At 36.2% G+C, this 16,439-nt stretch overlaps 1 protein-coding gene across 7 annotated transcripts in view; it reads right to left on the minus strand.

Annotated features, from left to right (window-relative positions):
* LNX2 (ligand of numb-protein X 2) overlaps window positions 1–16,439 on the minus strand; it is a 75,594-nt gene that overhangs the window by 12,135 nt on the left and 47,020 nt on the right. For all 7 annotated transcript variants that reach the window (XM_522642.8, XM_063792014.1, XM_016925107.4 and 4 more), the window contains 4 exons: window positions 11,052–11,299; window positions 9,658–9,857; window positions 4,422–4,790; window positions 1,853–1,996 (listed from right to left, as the gene is read on the minus strand). In XM_522642.8, the coding sequence (XP_522642.1) occupies window positions 1,853–1,996; window positions 4,422–4,790; window positions 9,658–9,857; window positions 11,052–11,299 (961 nt within the window). The remainder of the gene's footprint in view (window positions 1–1,852; window positions 1,997–4,421; window positions 4,791–9,657; window positions 9,858–11,051; window positions 11,300–16,439) is intronic.

Here is a 16,439-nt window from a genome sequence, read left to right on the forward strand (position 1 = left end):
AATTTTTACCCAGGAACCCAACCAAACTTCAAAGATTATACTCAGTTTGCTTCAAGGAACTTCCTAAAACAAACATGAATGTTTATCAGAACAGCTACTGGGAAGCTTTATAGAAGACTAATATATATTTTAATTTTTTCAGAATGATTATAATTGTCTGAAAAGATTGTTTTGGTGAATGTGTATGTGTTTTCCCTAGGAGACCTTTACTTTGCTGTATCAGGATTTGACAAAACAAATGGAGCATGTTAGTAGTAAATAGCTAAATGAACACATTCCATTTCAAGTGGTTTTTCTAACCAGCCAGGTTTGCAGAGTGCCTGGAATAGAACAAATTCAGCATCACTATTTAGAACATTGTCATATAAAATTAAAGAGAATGAGAATTAGCATAGTTATGACAGAAAAATACATGTGCCCACAACAAATTGAATTAAGGAGAGTTTGCTATAGGAATACTGGAATTATTAATTACAGTTTTTCAAACTCTCTTAAAACTATAATGTTGTTATATACACCCATATCTCAAATTATAAAATTCAATAACATAAAAGATTCAATTATCAACTTGTACCTTATATTATAGTTTTATATGTATAAAAAACTTGTAAAGCAAGGACTAGCTATATGAAACAACGCCTATTCAAAAAGTCCTGTTTAAAACAATTACCCCTTTTCCACAGTCATTATTTAAAGGCAAATTATAGGTTTCCTTCATACATTTTGGTTTTGCTCAGAAATGAGAATGAAGTCTGTGATTATAATTTCTTTTTAGTATTAACTAAATCAAAGACCAGTGACAAGTCTGTAGAGAACTTAAGCTCAGAAAACCATATAAACCCAATGGGCCAAAAATACTGTGTCTTTAAGCTATGCTTTCTTAGGGTACCAGAGACAGACTCCAAAGCTAATTATTCACTCAAATGTTACTTTCAGGTGACAATAAATAAGTTTTTGCTTAGTAAAGCAATTTAATTTTACTTAAGGAGAATTACTCTGGTAGGTCACATTTAGCTTTTATTTTTGCATAATCGGGTAAGCATAACATCATTGTTTTAAAACTTCTGGCCCACTGGAAGTTAAGAGTTCAAATGAAGGATGAAATGAAGTAAATAATATCAAGAATGCTAAAGTATCATCCTTTCAGATTTTTGGACTGAAAGTGAGGTAGCATCAAAATTCTCAGCTCAGGTAGAATACATTATAAAACCAGTGAAATACTGATTCTGAAGAAACAGTAACAAAGCTTAACATATGGGAATTTTAAATGATTTAGGGTAATATTCCTCTAAGCTTTAACATAAAAAGAAATATGCTATATATGTACCTATCAAATATGCTATATGCTATATATGCTATATATGTAAATATGCTATATATGTACCTATCAAAATTCATGATTCATATGTTTAATCTTCATGTATCTAATTCAGGTTCCGTAGGCAACAGGCTCAATTATTAAGCATAGATTTGTCAATCTTGTCTTATGTTTTTTCATTAACTAACTCTTATATTTAAATAAGCAACCCAAGATAAATTCCACTTTCAAGTAGGATTAAACAGATAGAAGATTTCACGCTTCTTGTTAATCGCCTGGCAAAGGAAATTTCCCCTCCAAGAAACTATCTCCAGATCTAAGGAACAAAGCGGTCACTTTCCAAGACAGCAAAACATATACATTTCATATTCCAAACACCTATATTTTTCAACAGAATAACAACCCTCATTTGAATCTTTTTTTTAAAAAACTGCTTTATTGAGGTATGACTCACACACAAAAAAACCTTCATTTAAATCTTACCAGCTTGTAACAATGATCCTTTGATGGTGGCATAAAAAAAAAAATCCTCACCTTATGTGAGCTTGGTCTGCTATAATACGGTGGTGGTGTGTGGTGCTGGCTGCTGCTGCTATGATTTCCTGCTTCTCTAATGGTGTTACCAGGCTGGGGTTTCCCTGGTCTAGCAATTGTTAAATTCACTCTCTCTCCACTGGCCTGGAGAAAACACAAATACATTACCACAAGTGACTAATGATGTTTGTCATTTTAAAGATAACACACAGTGTAATTTTCAATGAACTTCTTAATCACTGTACCAGGGCGTCATCTGGACAGTGACCGCAAGCAACTGGTGGCAAGAGGAATGAGTTCATTTCATTAGCTAATATCTTAAAACTTCAGCAGTTGAAGCGCATACACACAAAAATCTTGGGCATGCCCTCTGCAACCCCACCTCCAAAATGACCAAGGCAAAGTGGTCACACTGCCTGGGCTCTTATCGCCCCGTGATTGGTAACTTTTCCTGTAATACTACTTTGCATCTTCAAGGTTGGCCTTAATATTGCAAGACAGAGCAAAGGAAATAAAACAAAAGGAAGAACTGCTTCAAAACTTGATTAAAGTCCATTGTGACTTTTGAAATAAATTTCCATGGTGGCTACTTCAGAAATCGTAATGAAATTCTGCACAGCTTTGTTTCTGCTGCTATAGGTCTGAGTCAAAAGTAGGATATCGGCTTCAACATTCTTGAAAAGAATGACTACAGAAATCCTGCATAACAAGACTTTATATGTATGTGTGTGTATATATATAGCATACGTGTGTGAATGTGACACACGTCTCAAGTGTTAAATTATTTTAGAGGTTCATGACTATCGTTTTAAATTTAGAGGCTTGTTAGCTATCATATTTTGAACATATGTTTACATCAGTTACATTTTTACAAGTTATTTAATGCTTCCTTTTAAATTATAAGTCTAATTTATTTGATGCTGACTCTTGGTCATGACCACAATGCCCAATTTTACTGTAATTCCTATGGGAAAATATGATAGCCTGCTTTAAAGAAATTGTGGTACAAAGTGGAGACCTCTCCCATGATTATAGTCAATAATGTTAAGAAATCACTTTATTTTCAAATCTTACATTAGAAAAGAAGTGAGAAACAAGTTTAATGCCTTACTAAAATCATTTACTATTGGTCTCCTTTTAAGACATGGAGTATATGTTATTTTTTAAAATCCAAAAACAATAAGGCTTTTACTTATTTTCAAAAAGAAACAGAGCAACTTTAGTTTTCCATTATTTGGAGAAAATTATAGCACAAAATACGTTGAAACTATTTATAACATCCAAATATAAAATATGATCACGGACAATTTAAAATACATTTTCTATCTGTGTATCTGTATTTTTCACATTTTGGTTAGAAATTTAGTTAGAATCATCCAATTGAATGAACTAGATTAGATAATTTAAGCATTGCCTGAAATACATATAGTCCATCTATTATTTTCTGTCTTATTGATCTGGCCTCTCACTTGACTCTTTTACTCAAACAGATGCTATAACTCTATTAGCTTTCTTCTTCCTCCTCCTCTTTTCTCCCCTCCCTCCCACTAATCTCCACTCTTACAAGATGAGCTGGGTTTTAGTGGTGCAGCTGCTGGCTAATACCCACAGATATAGGTCCTAATGTTGCCTTTGATTTGAGGAAATTTTAAGGCATCCAATTTCTTTCAACCTCAAGTCTATGAAATTAGACCAATATCAGAATCTCCTCTCAATACAATAAAGAGAGTTGAGACTTGGATTTTCTTATAGTCTTAAATTTTCATTGTTATTTGATTCTGTGTTGTAAACACATTCTTCAATGACTATCGGCCTACCCTACTTCCTGATCCTCAATTACATAATTCTTGGTTTCCTTTACAGTGTTTTGTTTTGCTAACTTTAAGAAAGACATCTTTTTGTTGCACCCTTATCACTGTAGAAGTTGCTCATATCATTAAATGCTATGGCATGTTGCAGAATGTATAGATCTCCTCTGGATGACTTTCCAACTTATCCGTCTTCATGCTTTTATGAAAAACATGTTCTTTCTCTAATAATGACTATCCTTACTTACGTCACAAAGATGCTATGAGGACAAATTTTATCATGTATTTTAAACACTGTGAATTCCTTAGAAACAACAACAAAGCACTATAGAGATAAGATTTATTCTTCCTCTATTTATATAGATCCTGACAGGGAGTTAAGAGACCAGGTAAGTCAGATCCTTGGTAATCACAGCTCTTTTGAGCCTCCCTTTCCTCACTTCTAAAAGGTGGACACTATCATCTGCTACATCTGGCTTAATAGTAGAACCCAGGACCCAAATGAGAAATGAATGTGAAACAGTAGAGCCTACGCTCAGTAAATAACCATCCCCAAAATTCACAGGGATATAGTTTTTAGAAAAAACTATCTCCAATGAAGTTATACTAGTGTGGATTTTAAAGAATTCAGGTAGCCACACCTGATTTTCTAATGAAATATAAAATGTCCCCTGAATTCTGATGTTATTGGCCAGTGAAAACAAATACTACTATATGATCATTTCGGCCAAGCCTTTGGAATGAAGGCCAAGAGGGTTTACCTGAATAATCTGGGCAGCAAGCTCCGGAGTTCCATGCTTCAGGTCGTGCCCATTGATGGCCAGCACTCGGTCATTGCTGCTTAGCCTGCCGTCCTGGGCAGCCAACCCCCCTTCCAACAGGTCAAGAATAAAAACCCCTGGCTCATCTGTCCTTCGCACCAATTTAATGCCAAGCTGTTCACCAGAGTCCCGTTTATGAAGAGCCACTTGGAAAATCTCTTCTCGTGGAGAGTTACTATCAGAATGGTTGTGTGCTCGGTTGCCAAAGCGCCTCTCTCGAAGCACAGTAAGATGCAGTGTGTTGCAGGGCTGGGAAAGGACAGCTCGGGCATAGTTATGGGACACATTGCTGATATTGTAGTTGTTGACCTAGAAAAAAAGAATTGTGACCGAAGTGTGACAACCTTTTATTTTTCCAATTTGTAGGAATGTTTATGTGACATTTCCACAGGAAACTAAGTTAAGTATTGTGAGAGTGCTAAGTATGGTGAGAATGCTATATAATCATTATTTACAAAGAAAACCATATTAAAGACATTTAAAAACAGAGTTTCTAATATTAACTTACAATGACTAGCATCAAGGAGAGAATAGTAGCTAGGATCACGGGCTTTAATGACGGTCTTGAATTAGAGTCCTAGGTACTACCATTTACTAACTGATAACTTAGGCAAATTATAGAACTTGTCTGAATGAGTCTCCTCATCTGTAAAATGTGTTTACTTCATGGGATCAGTATGAGAATGAACAGATTAACATGTGGCAAGTGCTAATGAAATAAATACTAATTCTAGTGGAACAGAAATTTAAGTTTTACTAGATTACAAATTTGCTTTTTCCAAATTAAATACACTTAAGCTAGAGAAAATAAATTGTTATTTTAAGGAAAGTAGCACATTTCAGGTATACAAACTTATTTTAGATAAGTGACTTTTACCTGAAAGAAAACCAGGTTAATTGTAATTTCACTCTAATTCTTCAGCACAGAAATATTAGGTTGGTGCAAAAGTAATTACGGTTTTTACCATTAAAAGTAAAATATAATGTATATCTAATGCATTATTCAATACTCATATAACATTTATGTATTCACCTTTATAATCTCGAAAAAAGTATAGTGACTGATCCTTGGGTATGTAACAGCACTTAGAAAATACACCTAACTTCAATTATTTCTTTAGTTACAAGAGATGAGCATGATTCTTAGCATTTATCACAATTAGAGTTCTTCTCTGAATCGGTCTGAGATGAAACCAACATCCTCTGACCATCTGTTATATGACAGGCTCTGAGTTAGGTGTTTATGATCACCTAAAATTCTTACATCTTTTTCACACAAATCCACATTAGGCAAGACTTTCCTCTTCCTATTTACTTAGGATTGATAGTTGTAAATACTATTTTGAATTTTGTTGATTTTGACCTATTAACACCTTTCAGAATTCAGTCACCAAATGCACAGATGTCACACACGAACTTGCTTTCTCCCAAGTCTGCAACATCTATTTATTTGGTAGTCATCCAAGTCCTTGGTAAAAGTATTGAATAATACAGGGTCAAGAATGGAACTTCTGAAGTTCTATTATATTTAGAAAGCAGCTTCTAAAAATCCACGCAGATATAGATTCATTAGTCAAACCACCGTTTCCAACTATTTAGCTACAAAGCTACCTACCTGTAGGTTCACATTTTTCTGTCTTATATTCAGACATATCACACTATCACAAATGACTTTACAAAACGTCTGGCTAAAATCCAGCCATGTGTAAACATGCAGCCTCATAACATCTTTGTGAAGCAGGCTGGGGAATATTCTACAACTGGAAAAAGATTTTTCCTCCAGGAATGCATGGTTGCCAGTGAAATTCAGAGAAAGCAGAAACCAAATAAAATATTGTTTCTAGATTTTGTAAAAATAACATCAGCATAGCAAACTATCTCATTTTTGAGCTAAATGTTTTTTTATCAATACAATCAACAGCTGTAATTATTTTCCTTCAGAACTGAAAATGCCATTATTGATGACTTCATTAAACTGAAAATACTTATTCTTAATAATGTTCTAAGTTATATTACTTTTATTAATGATAGTGAGGTAATTTATAATAGCAGTATTTTTTTTCTTCAAAACTGCTCAAAGAGGCTGCATATGAAACTCTAAGAGTAGCAAAAAGCTCTGAAAGCATATGGTTCTCCTTTTCAAAGAGGCTATTTAATAACATTTGTATATGTAAATAAATATATATAAATGTGGGAAAACCACCAAAGCCACACACTGCTTATGTATATGGTCTGCAAAAATGAAAATGCAAGCTAGCTCTCTGGTCTGCAAATCAACCATCTTACTGCCTCTTTGAGATTTTCAAATTGGCTCACTGTGTTATATTTATTTAGCTTATACAAAGTTGGAGGTAACCAGATAGTAAAAAATACCAATAGGCCTCTTTCCAAGTGTTTACTCTTGAATAACCATAAACAGTCCATATGTGGGAAACGGGGGTGGCTTTACTTGGCTCCAACACACCAGTTAAAAGCCAACCAGAAGTCAGGGCCTATAATAGGAGAGACCCTTTGTGAATTCATTAATCAGATTATGTGCTCAGACTTTTCTTATCAATTTGAATCAGTAAACTAGATGTAAGATTGCCATTATTGGAGTTATTAGTATACAGGTTTCCATAAACAGTAATAATGCAGTGGAATTTCTACAATGTAGACTTTATAACTGAATTAATTCCCAAAAATATGGTTGATAATTTCAGATAATTACAATCTTTTGAGGTCTAAAGATTCAGTAGTGTTAATGAACCATTCTCTAAAATAGAAACAAGCCCACTGATGAAATGTATTAGTAAAAAAAACTTAAACGAATCTGTTATATTCTAAGAAATATAAATAAAAACATTTGTAACAATACTGGGCAAGTAGCAAAAAATAAGTGTACACTTACATTTCAGCTAAAAAGCCCAGAAGTGGAAGAGTCAAAGAACACTCAGTGGGCTGCAGAAAAGGACTATCTGCCCTTCCTGGTCCTGACCACCAAAGTGTCAAGATGTCTGGGAGGATGAATCTGGGAAATGAGCTGTAAGAGTCCCTCTCTGCAAAATCAAGTCAGGAGCTAGCATGTAAATAATACAAGGGGTCCTACAAGTTGTGCCAGCCTGTGCAGCTAAAGTACTAATATCATAAAATGCAGCTAGGATAACTAAATAGCTAGCTATGACAGGATCAGAAATCTGATTTTATATGAGCTGGATTAGTTATGTTCCTGTATTCCTCTATTACGTCTAAGTATTTGGTAAAAAAAAAACACTGTTTGAAAGTTCAGTCTGTCTCAGCCATGCCTAGGGGTAATGAAGGAAGGGTTTTGGGCTTGGTGTTAATTATTTTCAGGAATAATACACCATGAAAAGCAGCATACAAGCGGGAGTGGAAATCAAACCCAAGAATCCCTAGTAGGGTCAATCCTGGCTGCCTTTGTAGACTCCCATAGCCCCAAGTCTAGAGATTTCTTTTCAACAACTAAAAATCCTAACCAAGTTTTTCTTTTAATAAAGGAGATGGCTATTCCCAACAGCATCTTATATTCAAATTCACTCTTTTATTGACTCAGCAAATATTTTCTGAGCACTTACTACAAGCTATGAGAAATCTGTATCATAATCTGTACCATTAGGGTGGTTGCAATTACCTTAGATCATGCCTACATACGTAAAATGTTCAAACAATTCTCTGTAACTCATCACGTGCCAAGTGATGAAAAGAAAAGTGATGAATGCCAATAATAACTAATGTAGGAGGAATCAGTATGGGGGAGAATGGCTGAACAAAAGCTTTAAGGATGAAGGTGAACAAACTGGCTCATGAGATGAGGACAGGCTGCAATGTGGGAATAAGGTGTTTGCAGGGAAGGAAGAAGACTGCTATGTCTGGCTCTTCCACTAGACAGTATATTCCACGAGGACAGGTCAGTATTTTGCTCTGAAATGTACCACCAGCAACTAGTATAGTGCCTAGAATGTTGTGAGAAATGAATGAGCTGGTGTGCCTGAAATGAAGAATTGAGATTAACAAGACAGGTTGTAGAAGAGACTGTGGAGGACCCTGACTATTAGATTAATCAGTCTGGACTTGACCTCCTAGTTGAACCTTTGCAAGGCAAGCAGGGTTACTGATGTATTAACCTGGCAGAGATTGTTTCAGATTTAAGGGAGGAGAGTTGGGAGGCAGAAGTATATGATGGGGTATTCTACTAAGTTAGATATGAAGAAGAGAAGTCCTAGACTCAAGAAGTGGCAGGAAAATGGAAGTAGGGGGTAGATATCAACAGGTCATGGTGAAGGACCGAACCACAAATCCAAGGAGAGAGAGGAGTCCCTGCGCTTGGGTTGACAGGAGACATTTTCTCTTGTTCATGAATATTTCCTCCCTCTCCTAGAAGTTATCCATTTTTAAGCTTCAATTATTATCACCTTTGTATGATGAAAATGGTCCAGGCCGGTATTAACATCAACTCCGGTATTGTAGAACTCTTACCATTCTCCTCCCCTCATCTCAACTTGCCCTCTAATAAAGTATCTTATCCCATGCTAGTTATTTTTGGAGAATACCTGTTTCTTCTTAAAGATCATCTTCTGAAAGGGAAAACAGTAAGGGGAGCGAAGGGGATTATTGAAAATGCAGAGTTAGGGTGTTTGCTGAGGAGAGTGCATTAGGGAGTTGATAGGAGATGACTGCAAGATTTCTGAACTCTATCTTATAATCTGTGGTATAAATTATGAGTGCTGCATGGTTCCTTCTTTTCTAGATTTTAGTAGTCTGTATACAAAAGGATAAATCCAACAATGAAGGTAATGAATGGGAAAACTGGGTATAAAATAATACCAATGAGATGATAATTTCAACTTGGATGAAGGTGACCCTTGAACAGCCATTCAAGAAGTCCAAGCAGGAAGAGGCTAGTCAGCCCAAGGAAGAGTCTAGCTAGCTCAGCGAGCCTGAGATCATGTGCCAAGCCACATTGCATGCAGGAATGAAAATTAAGATAGGAAGAAAAAATACTCTGTGTATATGGGAAAATACCACAAATTACACATAAATTCTGATGTTTTGCATATAGAAACAGTAAAACTAATCTATATATAATTTAGGTTCCATAACAGCACAATTTTCTAAGGTTTAAGTGTTAAGAATGGAACAAAAAGGCACAAGTTAACAGAATAATTAAAACTGATACCTGAAGAATCTGGTCTCCAGCAAGAAGTCTCCCGTCTCTGGCAATGACCCCATCCCGATAGACCTCCTGGATGACAATGTTAATCAAAGGTGTTTCGTTGCCACCCACAATGCTGATTCCTAACTGAATGTAAGGATTGGACCGATGAATTTCAATCGTGGTGATTTCTCCTTCTGGTAAACTAAGTGGCTGTTGTGTGGCTGCCAAGTTAAAAATGAGACAGACAAAAACAGATGTTAAAAAAATAAACAAACCCAACAATTTATATTCTGATTATCTTCAGGTAAGTATGTCACATTAATACATGATTAACAGCTAAGCAGTATCACTGGATAAGAAACAAAATGACAAAATATCTGTTGTTAAGATTATCTAAAAATTTTCTCTACTAAAAGTGATCAGTAAATAATAAATAGCTACTATGTATCAGATCACTAGGGACGACACAGTGATCTGATTAAGAAATATGAAAAGAAAGTCATTCTGTCCTCATTGATGAGAGAAAATTTGGACCACGAAACAACTGTACATAATGTGAGGCAGTACAAAGGAAACACTAGCTCTCTGGCATAGAAACAGCACAGGTGTTGAGAGAGTAGCCACATCCAGCTCGTAAGAAGAGGTGGGTCTTGAACGGAGACGTAGGAAATGAAGAAGGCGCATAGTTGCGGCAAGGAAAATTCAAATTTGTAGTAGAGCTTGGAAAAAGAAAATCATTTTTAAAAGGAAATATCAAGGGCCCACTACCATGATATGCCCAAGATCCATGACTACAGGCCTTCTGTTAACTTCCTAGTGGGTAACAGAGCAGTGGCTGGTACCAGAGGTGTATAATGGTGAGATGCATGGTCTTGGAGTCAAATACAAACCTAGTCATTTACTGGTTGTAGAAACTTGACCAATTAATCTCTCAAGCCTCAGTTTTCTTGTTTAAAAAAAAACAAACCCAAACTTAAAATGTTACAAGCATCTAAATAGCTAATACATATAAAATGTTTAGCACAGTGCCTGACACAGAATAGCATTTAATTGTGTTGTTCTTGATGTTGACTTCTTATGACAAGAAGCAAACAAGTTTCTGAACACAGACAGTAATAACCACGCGAATGACTAGTGAGTGCACAGACTGCAACAGAAAAGGGATGGGTTAGGACCATCTGCCTCGGGGGTAAGATTTGTGATTTGTTTCTAAAATGCAAACTGTTAGAACTGTACAATGAAAAGGGTGAATGATGTATATAAATTATATCTCAATGAAGTTTCTTTTATTTCTGTTTGTTTTCTTATTTTTATTTTTTAAATTTTTCTTTAAAGATGAAAAAAGTACATCTTGGGCAAGTAGTGGGAAGAAGGGAAATAGAGATGAAATACACAAGGAGTTGCACCACACATACTGTCAGCTCCAGCGCTCTCCTCAAAGGCAGGGTTGTCAAGGCCAGGCTCCTCACTCCATGTGGGAAGAGATGCTGATGTCAAGTGCCGCTCCACAGGCACTGCGCCTGTCCCCAAACAGTCTGCTTCTGGAGATAAGGTACCTGCAGGATCTAGTAGAGTGGGCCCATTTTCATTCTCAATATCTGCTTGAGTTCTACTAGTTTTCCTTCTCTCCAGGGCAACTCTCCGATGAGAAGCTCCAGGACATCTAGAAAAAGAATATCAGATGGTTTCCAGATGATTTTGAAAACAAACAAATAAATAAAATAGGGAGGGGGACTAATAGCTTCTACACAAACAGAACCAGAAGCTAGAAGTACCTATACACAGTTCTGATCCTAATCTCCACTCACACTAAGTTCTTACTGCTCCATAGAGCAGATAATCAAGAACAGAAGGATTAGCATGAACAATGGTTTGGTATGTATCCAAAGAATACGTCAGTAAAAAATTGTATGCAGGTATATACTTGTCACCAGAAAACACCCTCATAGTCATCTCTGTACTGCAAGAATTATTCTGAAATTCTGATCACATAACCCATTTACAGGTTAAATGGCTTAACCACAGCAGTGAAATCAGCAGTCTTCTCCCACAAGTGGTTGCGTCCTGACTTAGACCTTGATTGTGCCACCATGCTTCTACACTCTTCACAGACACACGACATGCTCATTAATTAGTGGGTAGTGAGACATCTGAAGCTTTACAATTTACTGCAAGGCAAAGGAAAGACCCATATAATTTATTTTATGATAGACATGGAAAGAAAAATATGCCTCCTAGTTTGTGAAATTAGAATTTCAATAGAATTATTGATATGCTATGTAAACTGAAGAATATATTCCAAGTACTTGGAAACTTACATAAACACCCAGAAATCACAACCGTTAACCTGTTTGTTTTTACTTATTTAAGCAAATAAAAGGAGCCGATGGATGCTTGTTTTTAAACTTATAATCAAGGAAACATTTAAATAAAGGCTCTATATAACAAATATTAAAAATGATGTCAAGGGGCCAGTGCCTTTCCATTGGACACCTTGATTGGACAGTGACTAATAACCCCTAGTTTGAAGGATGGGAGGAGGACAAGAAGATTAGTGAAGGAAAGTTGGACACATATACCTGAGGCCTACCACGACTCTACGGATGCCACATGCTTTGGTTGTAATTAGCTACAGTAATGCTTGGTAGGATGGGTGATCATAGACCTTATGCCTAGGGTTGCAGACCTTCACTCAACAATATTTTTAAAACTCCAAAATTTCTAACACAACACAGAATTAAATACAATTAAAACTAAAAGCTATCGCTTAACTATAAAAGTAATATTTTCCCTCCTGAACTAAAGATTTCTTTTAAATCCTGGATTTCAAGTTCTTGAAAGGGATTCACTATGAAATATCTTTATTCACCTTTCTCTCATTTCTTGTTTGCTCTACACCTTGTTAAGAAGGGGGACAAATGGTTTTCTCCTCTGTATTGTTGTACAGCACTCCAGGGAATGCTCTCGCAAGGGCCTGACAAGTATTTTTGAAAATTAGATCATGAAAAAAATTACTTTTGTCAAGTAAGCAGGTTTAATTCGAAATATATTTTTAAAATATTTTATTCAAAAAAAAGTTGAGGCTAAAACTAGACCATAAAAATAGTATGACTGAAAAGACAGGTAAAGATTTAATTTACAAAATCACGTCATACACAAATATCTACACAAGAATAGCTAGTGTTCAATGGAAAAAACGAACCAGGAACTGGAACTGAAGAAGAAATACAGACAGATTATGTACATCTGGGAATCAGTCTAGCTGACAACTCTACACCTTCACAAACGAAATATGTAAGGCCTATCTTATAGTTATTAAACACACAAAAATAACTTTTAAAAGGAAAAGCTAAAGTTGTTAGAGAGGTAAAGTAACAGGTATACTTACAGTCCCAGTGAGACAGCAAACTGCTAACACGAACTAAAGAAAAATATTAAAAATGACATCATGTAAAAATACAGAAAAATTATTTCACTCAGCATTAGAAGAGGAAGGCCATAGATTGAACCTTTGGGAAAACCCATATTTAAATGAGATGGACCAGCCTGAGTAGATGAAATTGAACAACTAGACAGAAAGAGATTATGAGACAAAGAGTGCAAACTTAACTAGGGAGACAAGCAGTCAACAACAACAAAAAGTGACCAATAGTGCAAATGGCCACAGAAAGGGCAAATAAGGACCAAAAAGTGTTGGTAGACTTGGCAATTAGAAGGTAACCTCAGAAAGAACACTTTCACTGATGAGGGCAAAAGCCCAGATTATACTACAAACATTTCTTTTAACATAATATATGCATTCTAGAAAAACTGCAACAGGGCTTAAAGGAAAAAAAGAGTTGGGGTAGACACTCAAAACCGTGTATCGGGGAATGGGAAATGGCTGCTAATGGGTATTGGGTTTCTTTTAGGTATGCTGAAAATGTTCTAAAAATTGGATTGTGATGATGGTCACGTAATTCTGTGAATACACTAAATAGCACTGAATTGCACACTTTAAATAAAGTGAATTTATTTAAAGTGGGCAATTTATAATGAATTTATAAAATAGGTGAATTTGATGATATGTGAATCTCAATAAAACTATATTTAAAAAAAAACTATTAGGGAATGAGTAGATCAGAGCAGACTTGGGCAGATAAAAGCTCATGAATACAGACAGCTCAGAGCCATCATCCCTCAAGCTGCAAATACTTGGAACCGAAAGAGAAAGGAAAAACTCAACATTTGTGGAGTGCCTAATTTGTGCCAATTATTTACGTAACAACCTTTATATACATTATTTCATTAAATCCTCACAATTACTCTGTTATCCCCATTTAAAAATGGGAAACTTGAGACTTAACCAACTAAGCCAACATCACACAGCTATTAAATTGCAGAGCCATAATCCAAACAAACTCAGATCTGATTTCAAAGGCTTCTAGCTTCTGTTCTTTCCAGTGTATCATACTAAATTCATTCCTATGGTATTCTTTTCCTAGGCCTTGGGAAAATATAAATTGAATTTCTTCTAAAAACTTGTACCTAGAAACACAATCACAGAACGTTGGGGCTAGAAGGGTATTAGCGATCATTAAAAAACAGAAATCACAAAAATAAAAACCTATCCATCTTTGGAAATGGAACATTTAAGAACACAAACTGAAACTGCACTGGGGGAGGTGACTTGGTTTATTCAGGCAGGTGACTCAGTGTAGCAGGAGACTAGTACAGAGGATATCAAAATTAAATAAAAACAATAGAATAGAACAGCATGTGACATCTAATTAGATTGAGGTAGGCACATGCTGAGACCATACAGTGGAGCTCTGAGATGGTGGGCTGCTGAGGCAGTGCAATCTGCCATGGGCTGAGGGCTGCACCTCCTGAGGGAGGGATCTGTACATGTAGGTGTGTTTTTTAATTTTCTTAAATAAAACCAAAATGCTCTTGCAGCAGCCAAGACCCAAATAGGGATTTTTCCTTTCCTGCTGAAGGTTGTTCTTCTATTCCCACTATTCTGGCTCCCCTCCTAAGGGAAAAATTATATATGGACTAATTTGATTTATGCTACCGTGACATCATTCCCTGATAACAACTGCATATGAGCTAGTTCACACTAGGAAACACATGGTGCAACAACACACTATATTACTGTCAGTAATATTAGTATTAATAGTGGGGGTGGTGGTAGTGCAGTAGAAACAAAATAAAACAATGCATACTAACCACTGCACAATGCCAGGTATTTAATGACACTGAAAGAATGTGAACACCTTAGAATCAAGAAAAATGATAAAAATAGCTAGGGAATAAACAAAAATTAATTCAAGTCATGTCAGTGAAAATGGTGAATTAAGAATATCTGAAAAGTCTCTCCTCCATAAAAGCAGTAAGAACACTGGAAGAAATTGTCAGAACCAGCCATTTCTGAAGTGTGGAAATTAGCCAAAGAATTATAGCAGTAGGGAGAACATTTGTTCAAGAAAAATGGCTGACTCTCAGTAAGAAGAGAGAGCTCTGTGGCATTTGAGTTTACCCTATTTCCATCCTCACCTCCCCAGAATATTGGAAAAGCAACAGCCCACATCACAGTGGAAATCAGGAGGCTGGCAGACACTGGAAGAGCAGACTGGAGAACCTTCAAAGCCCCATTCCCAGAGATCTGTTATTAACTGACCTGTCTATGGTTCCCCTCTTGTGTGCTTGTCTTTTTTCTTCTTTTTTTCCCCTATACTTGTTTCCTGTATGACTGTGTGCCTGTCTTTACTTGGCTTGACTCAGAGCTCACCCAGGGCAAACTTCCTTTTCATTGGGGGCATTTGTTAAGCATTGGTTAAAAAAAAAAAAAAAAAAAAAATCAGAGGTCATTGCTGAAGATTGTGGCTGCCTGAAGACAAATACAAGGCTAACCAGAATGTTTACAAGAGCCAGGGAATGACACGTCCACAGAGGTTCAGCTATGTTCAGGGCTGTGTGTGTAGGCTAAGGTGGAGCTGTCAGTGGCGTGAGTGTTGAGGGTGTGGCATGCCCCACCATGCACACAGAACCCCCATGGAAGACGGGGAGATTTTTTTTAATCTCAGGCATTTAAAGAATTCTCTGTCCAATCATTAGCTGTCCAGTACACAAAATGAGCAGAGACTTTACAGAATTAGTTCATAAGAGTCACGTAGCAAACAAACAACAAACAACAACAATAACAAGTCCTCAGGAAGGAGAAGAATCTAGTTTTCTGAGTTGCCACATTATATTATTTAAAATGTCCACTGTTCAATACAAAATTAAGAAACATGCAAAGAAACAAGTACAACCCATTCACAGGAAAAAAAGAAAAAAAAAAGCAGCCAACAGAAACTGTCCCTAAGGAAGCCCAGGCATTAGCTTTATCAGACAATAACTTACATCAGCTATTTTAGATATGTTCAAAGAAGTAAAGGAAACCTATCTAAAGAACTAAAGAAAAATATGAGAATGATGTCTTATCAAAAATAAAATATCAATAAAGAAACATTAAGTCATAATAAAGAACCAAATAGAAATTCTGGGGTTAAAAAGTTTAATGAAAAAGAGTGCATGGCCGGGTGCTTTAATCCCAGCACTTTGGGACGCCAAGGCGGGTGGATCACTTGGGGTCAGGAGTTCAAGACCAGCCTGACCAATATGGTGAAACCCCGTCTCTACTAAAAATACAAAATTAGCCAGGTTTGGTGGCACATGCCTGTAATCTCAGCTACTTGGGAGGCAGAAGTGGCAGTGAGCTGAAATTGCGCCATTGCACTCCAGCCTGGGGAACAAGAGCAAAACTCTGTCTCCAAAAA

This window comes from Pan troglodytes, chromosome 14 (genome assembly GCF_028858775.2).
Source record: "Pan troglodytes isolate AG18354 chromosome 14, NHGRI_mPanTro3-v2.0_pri, whole genome shotgun sequence".
In the NCBI taxonomy this organism is placed as follows: Eukaryota; Metazoa; Chordata; class Mammalia; order Primates; family Hominidae; genus Pan; species Pan troglodytes.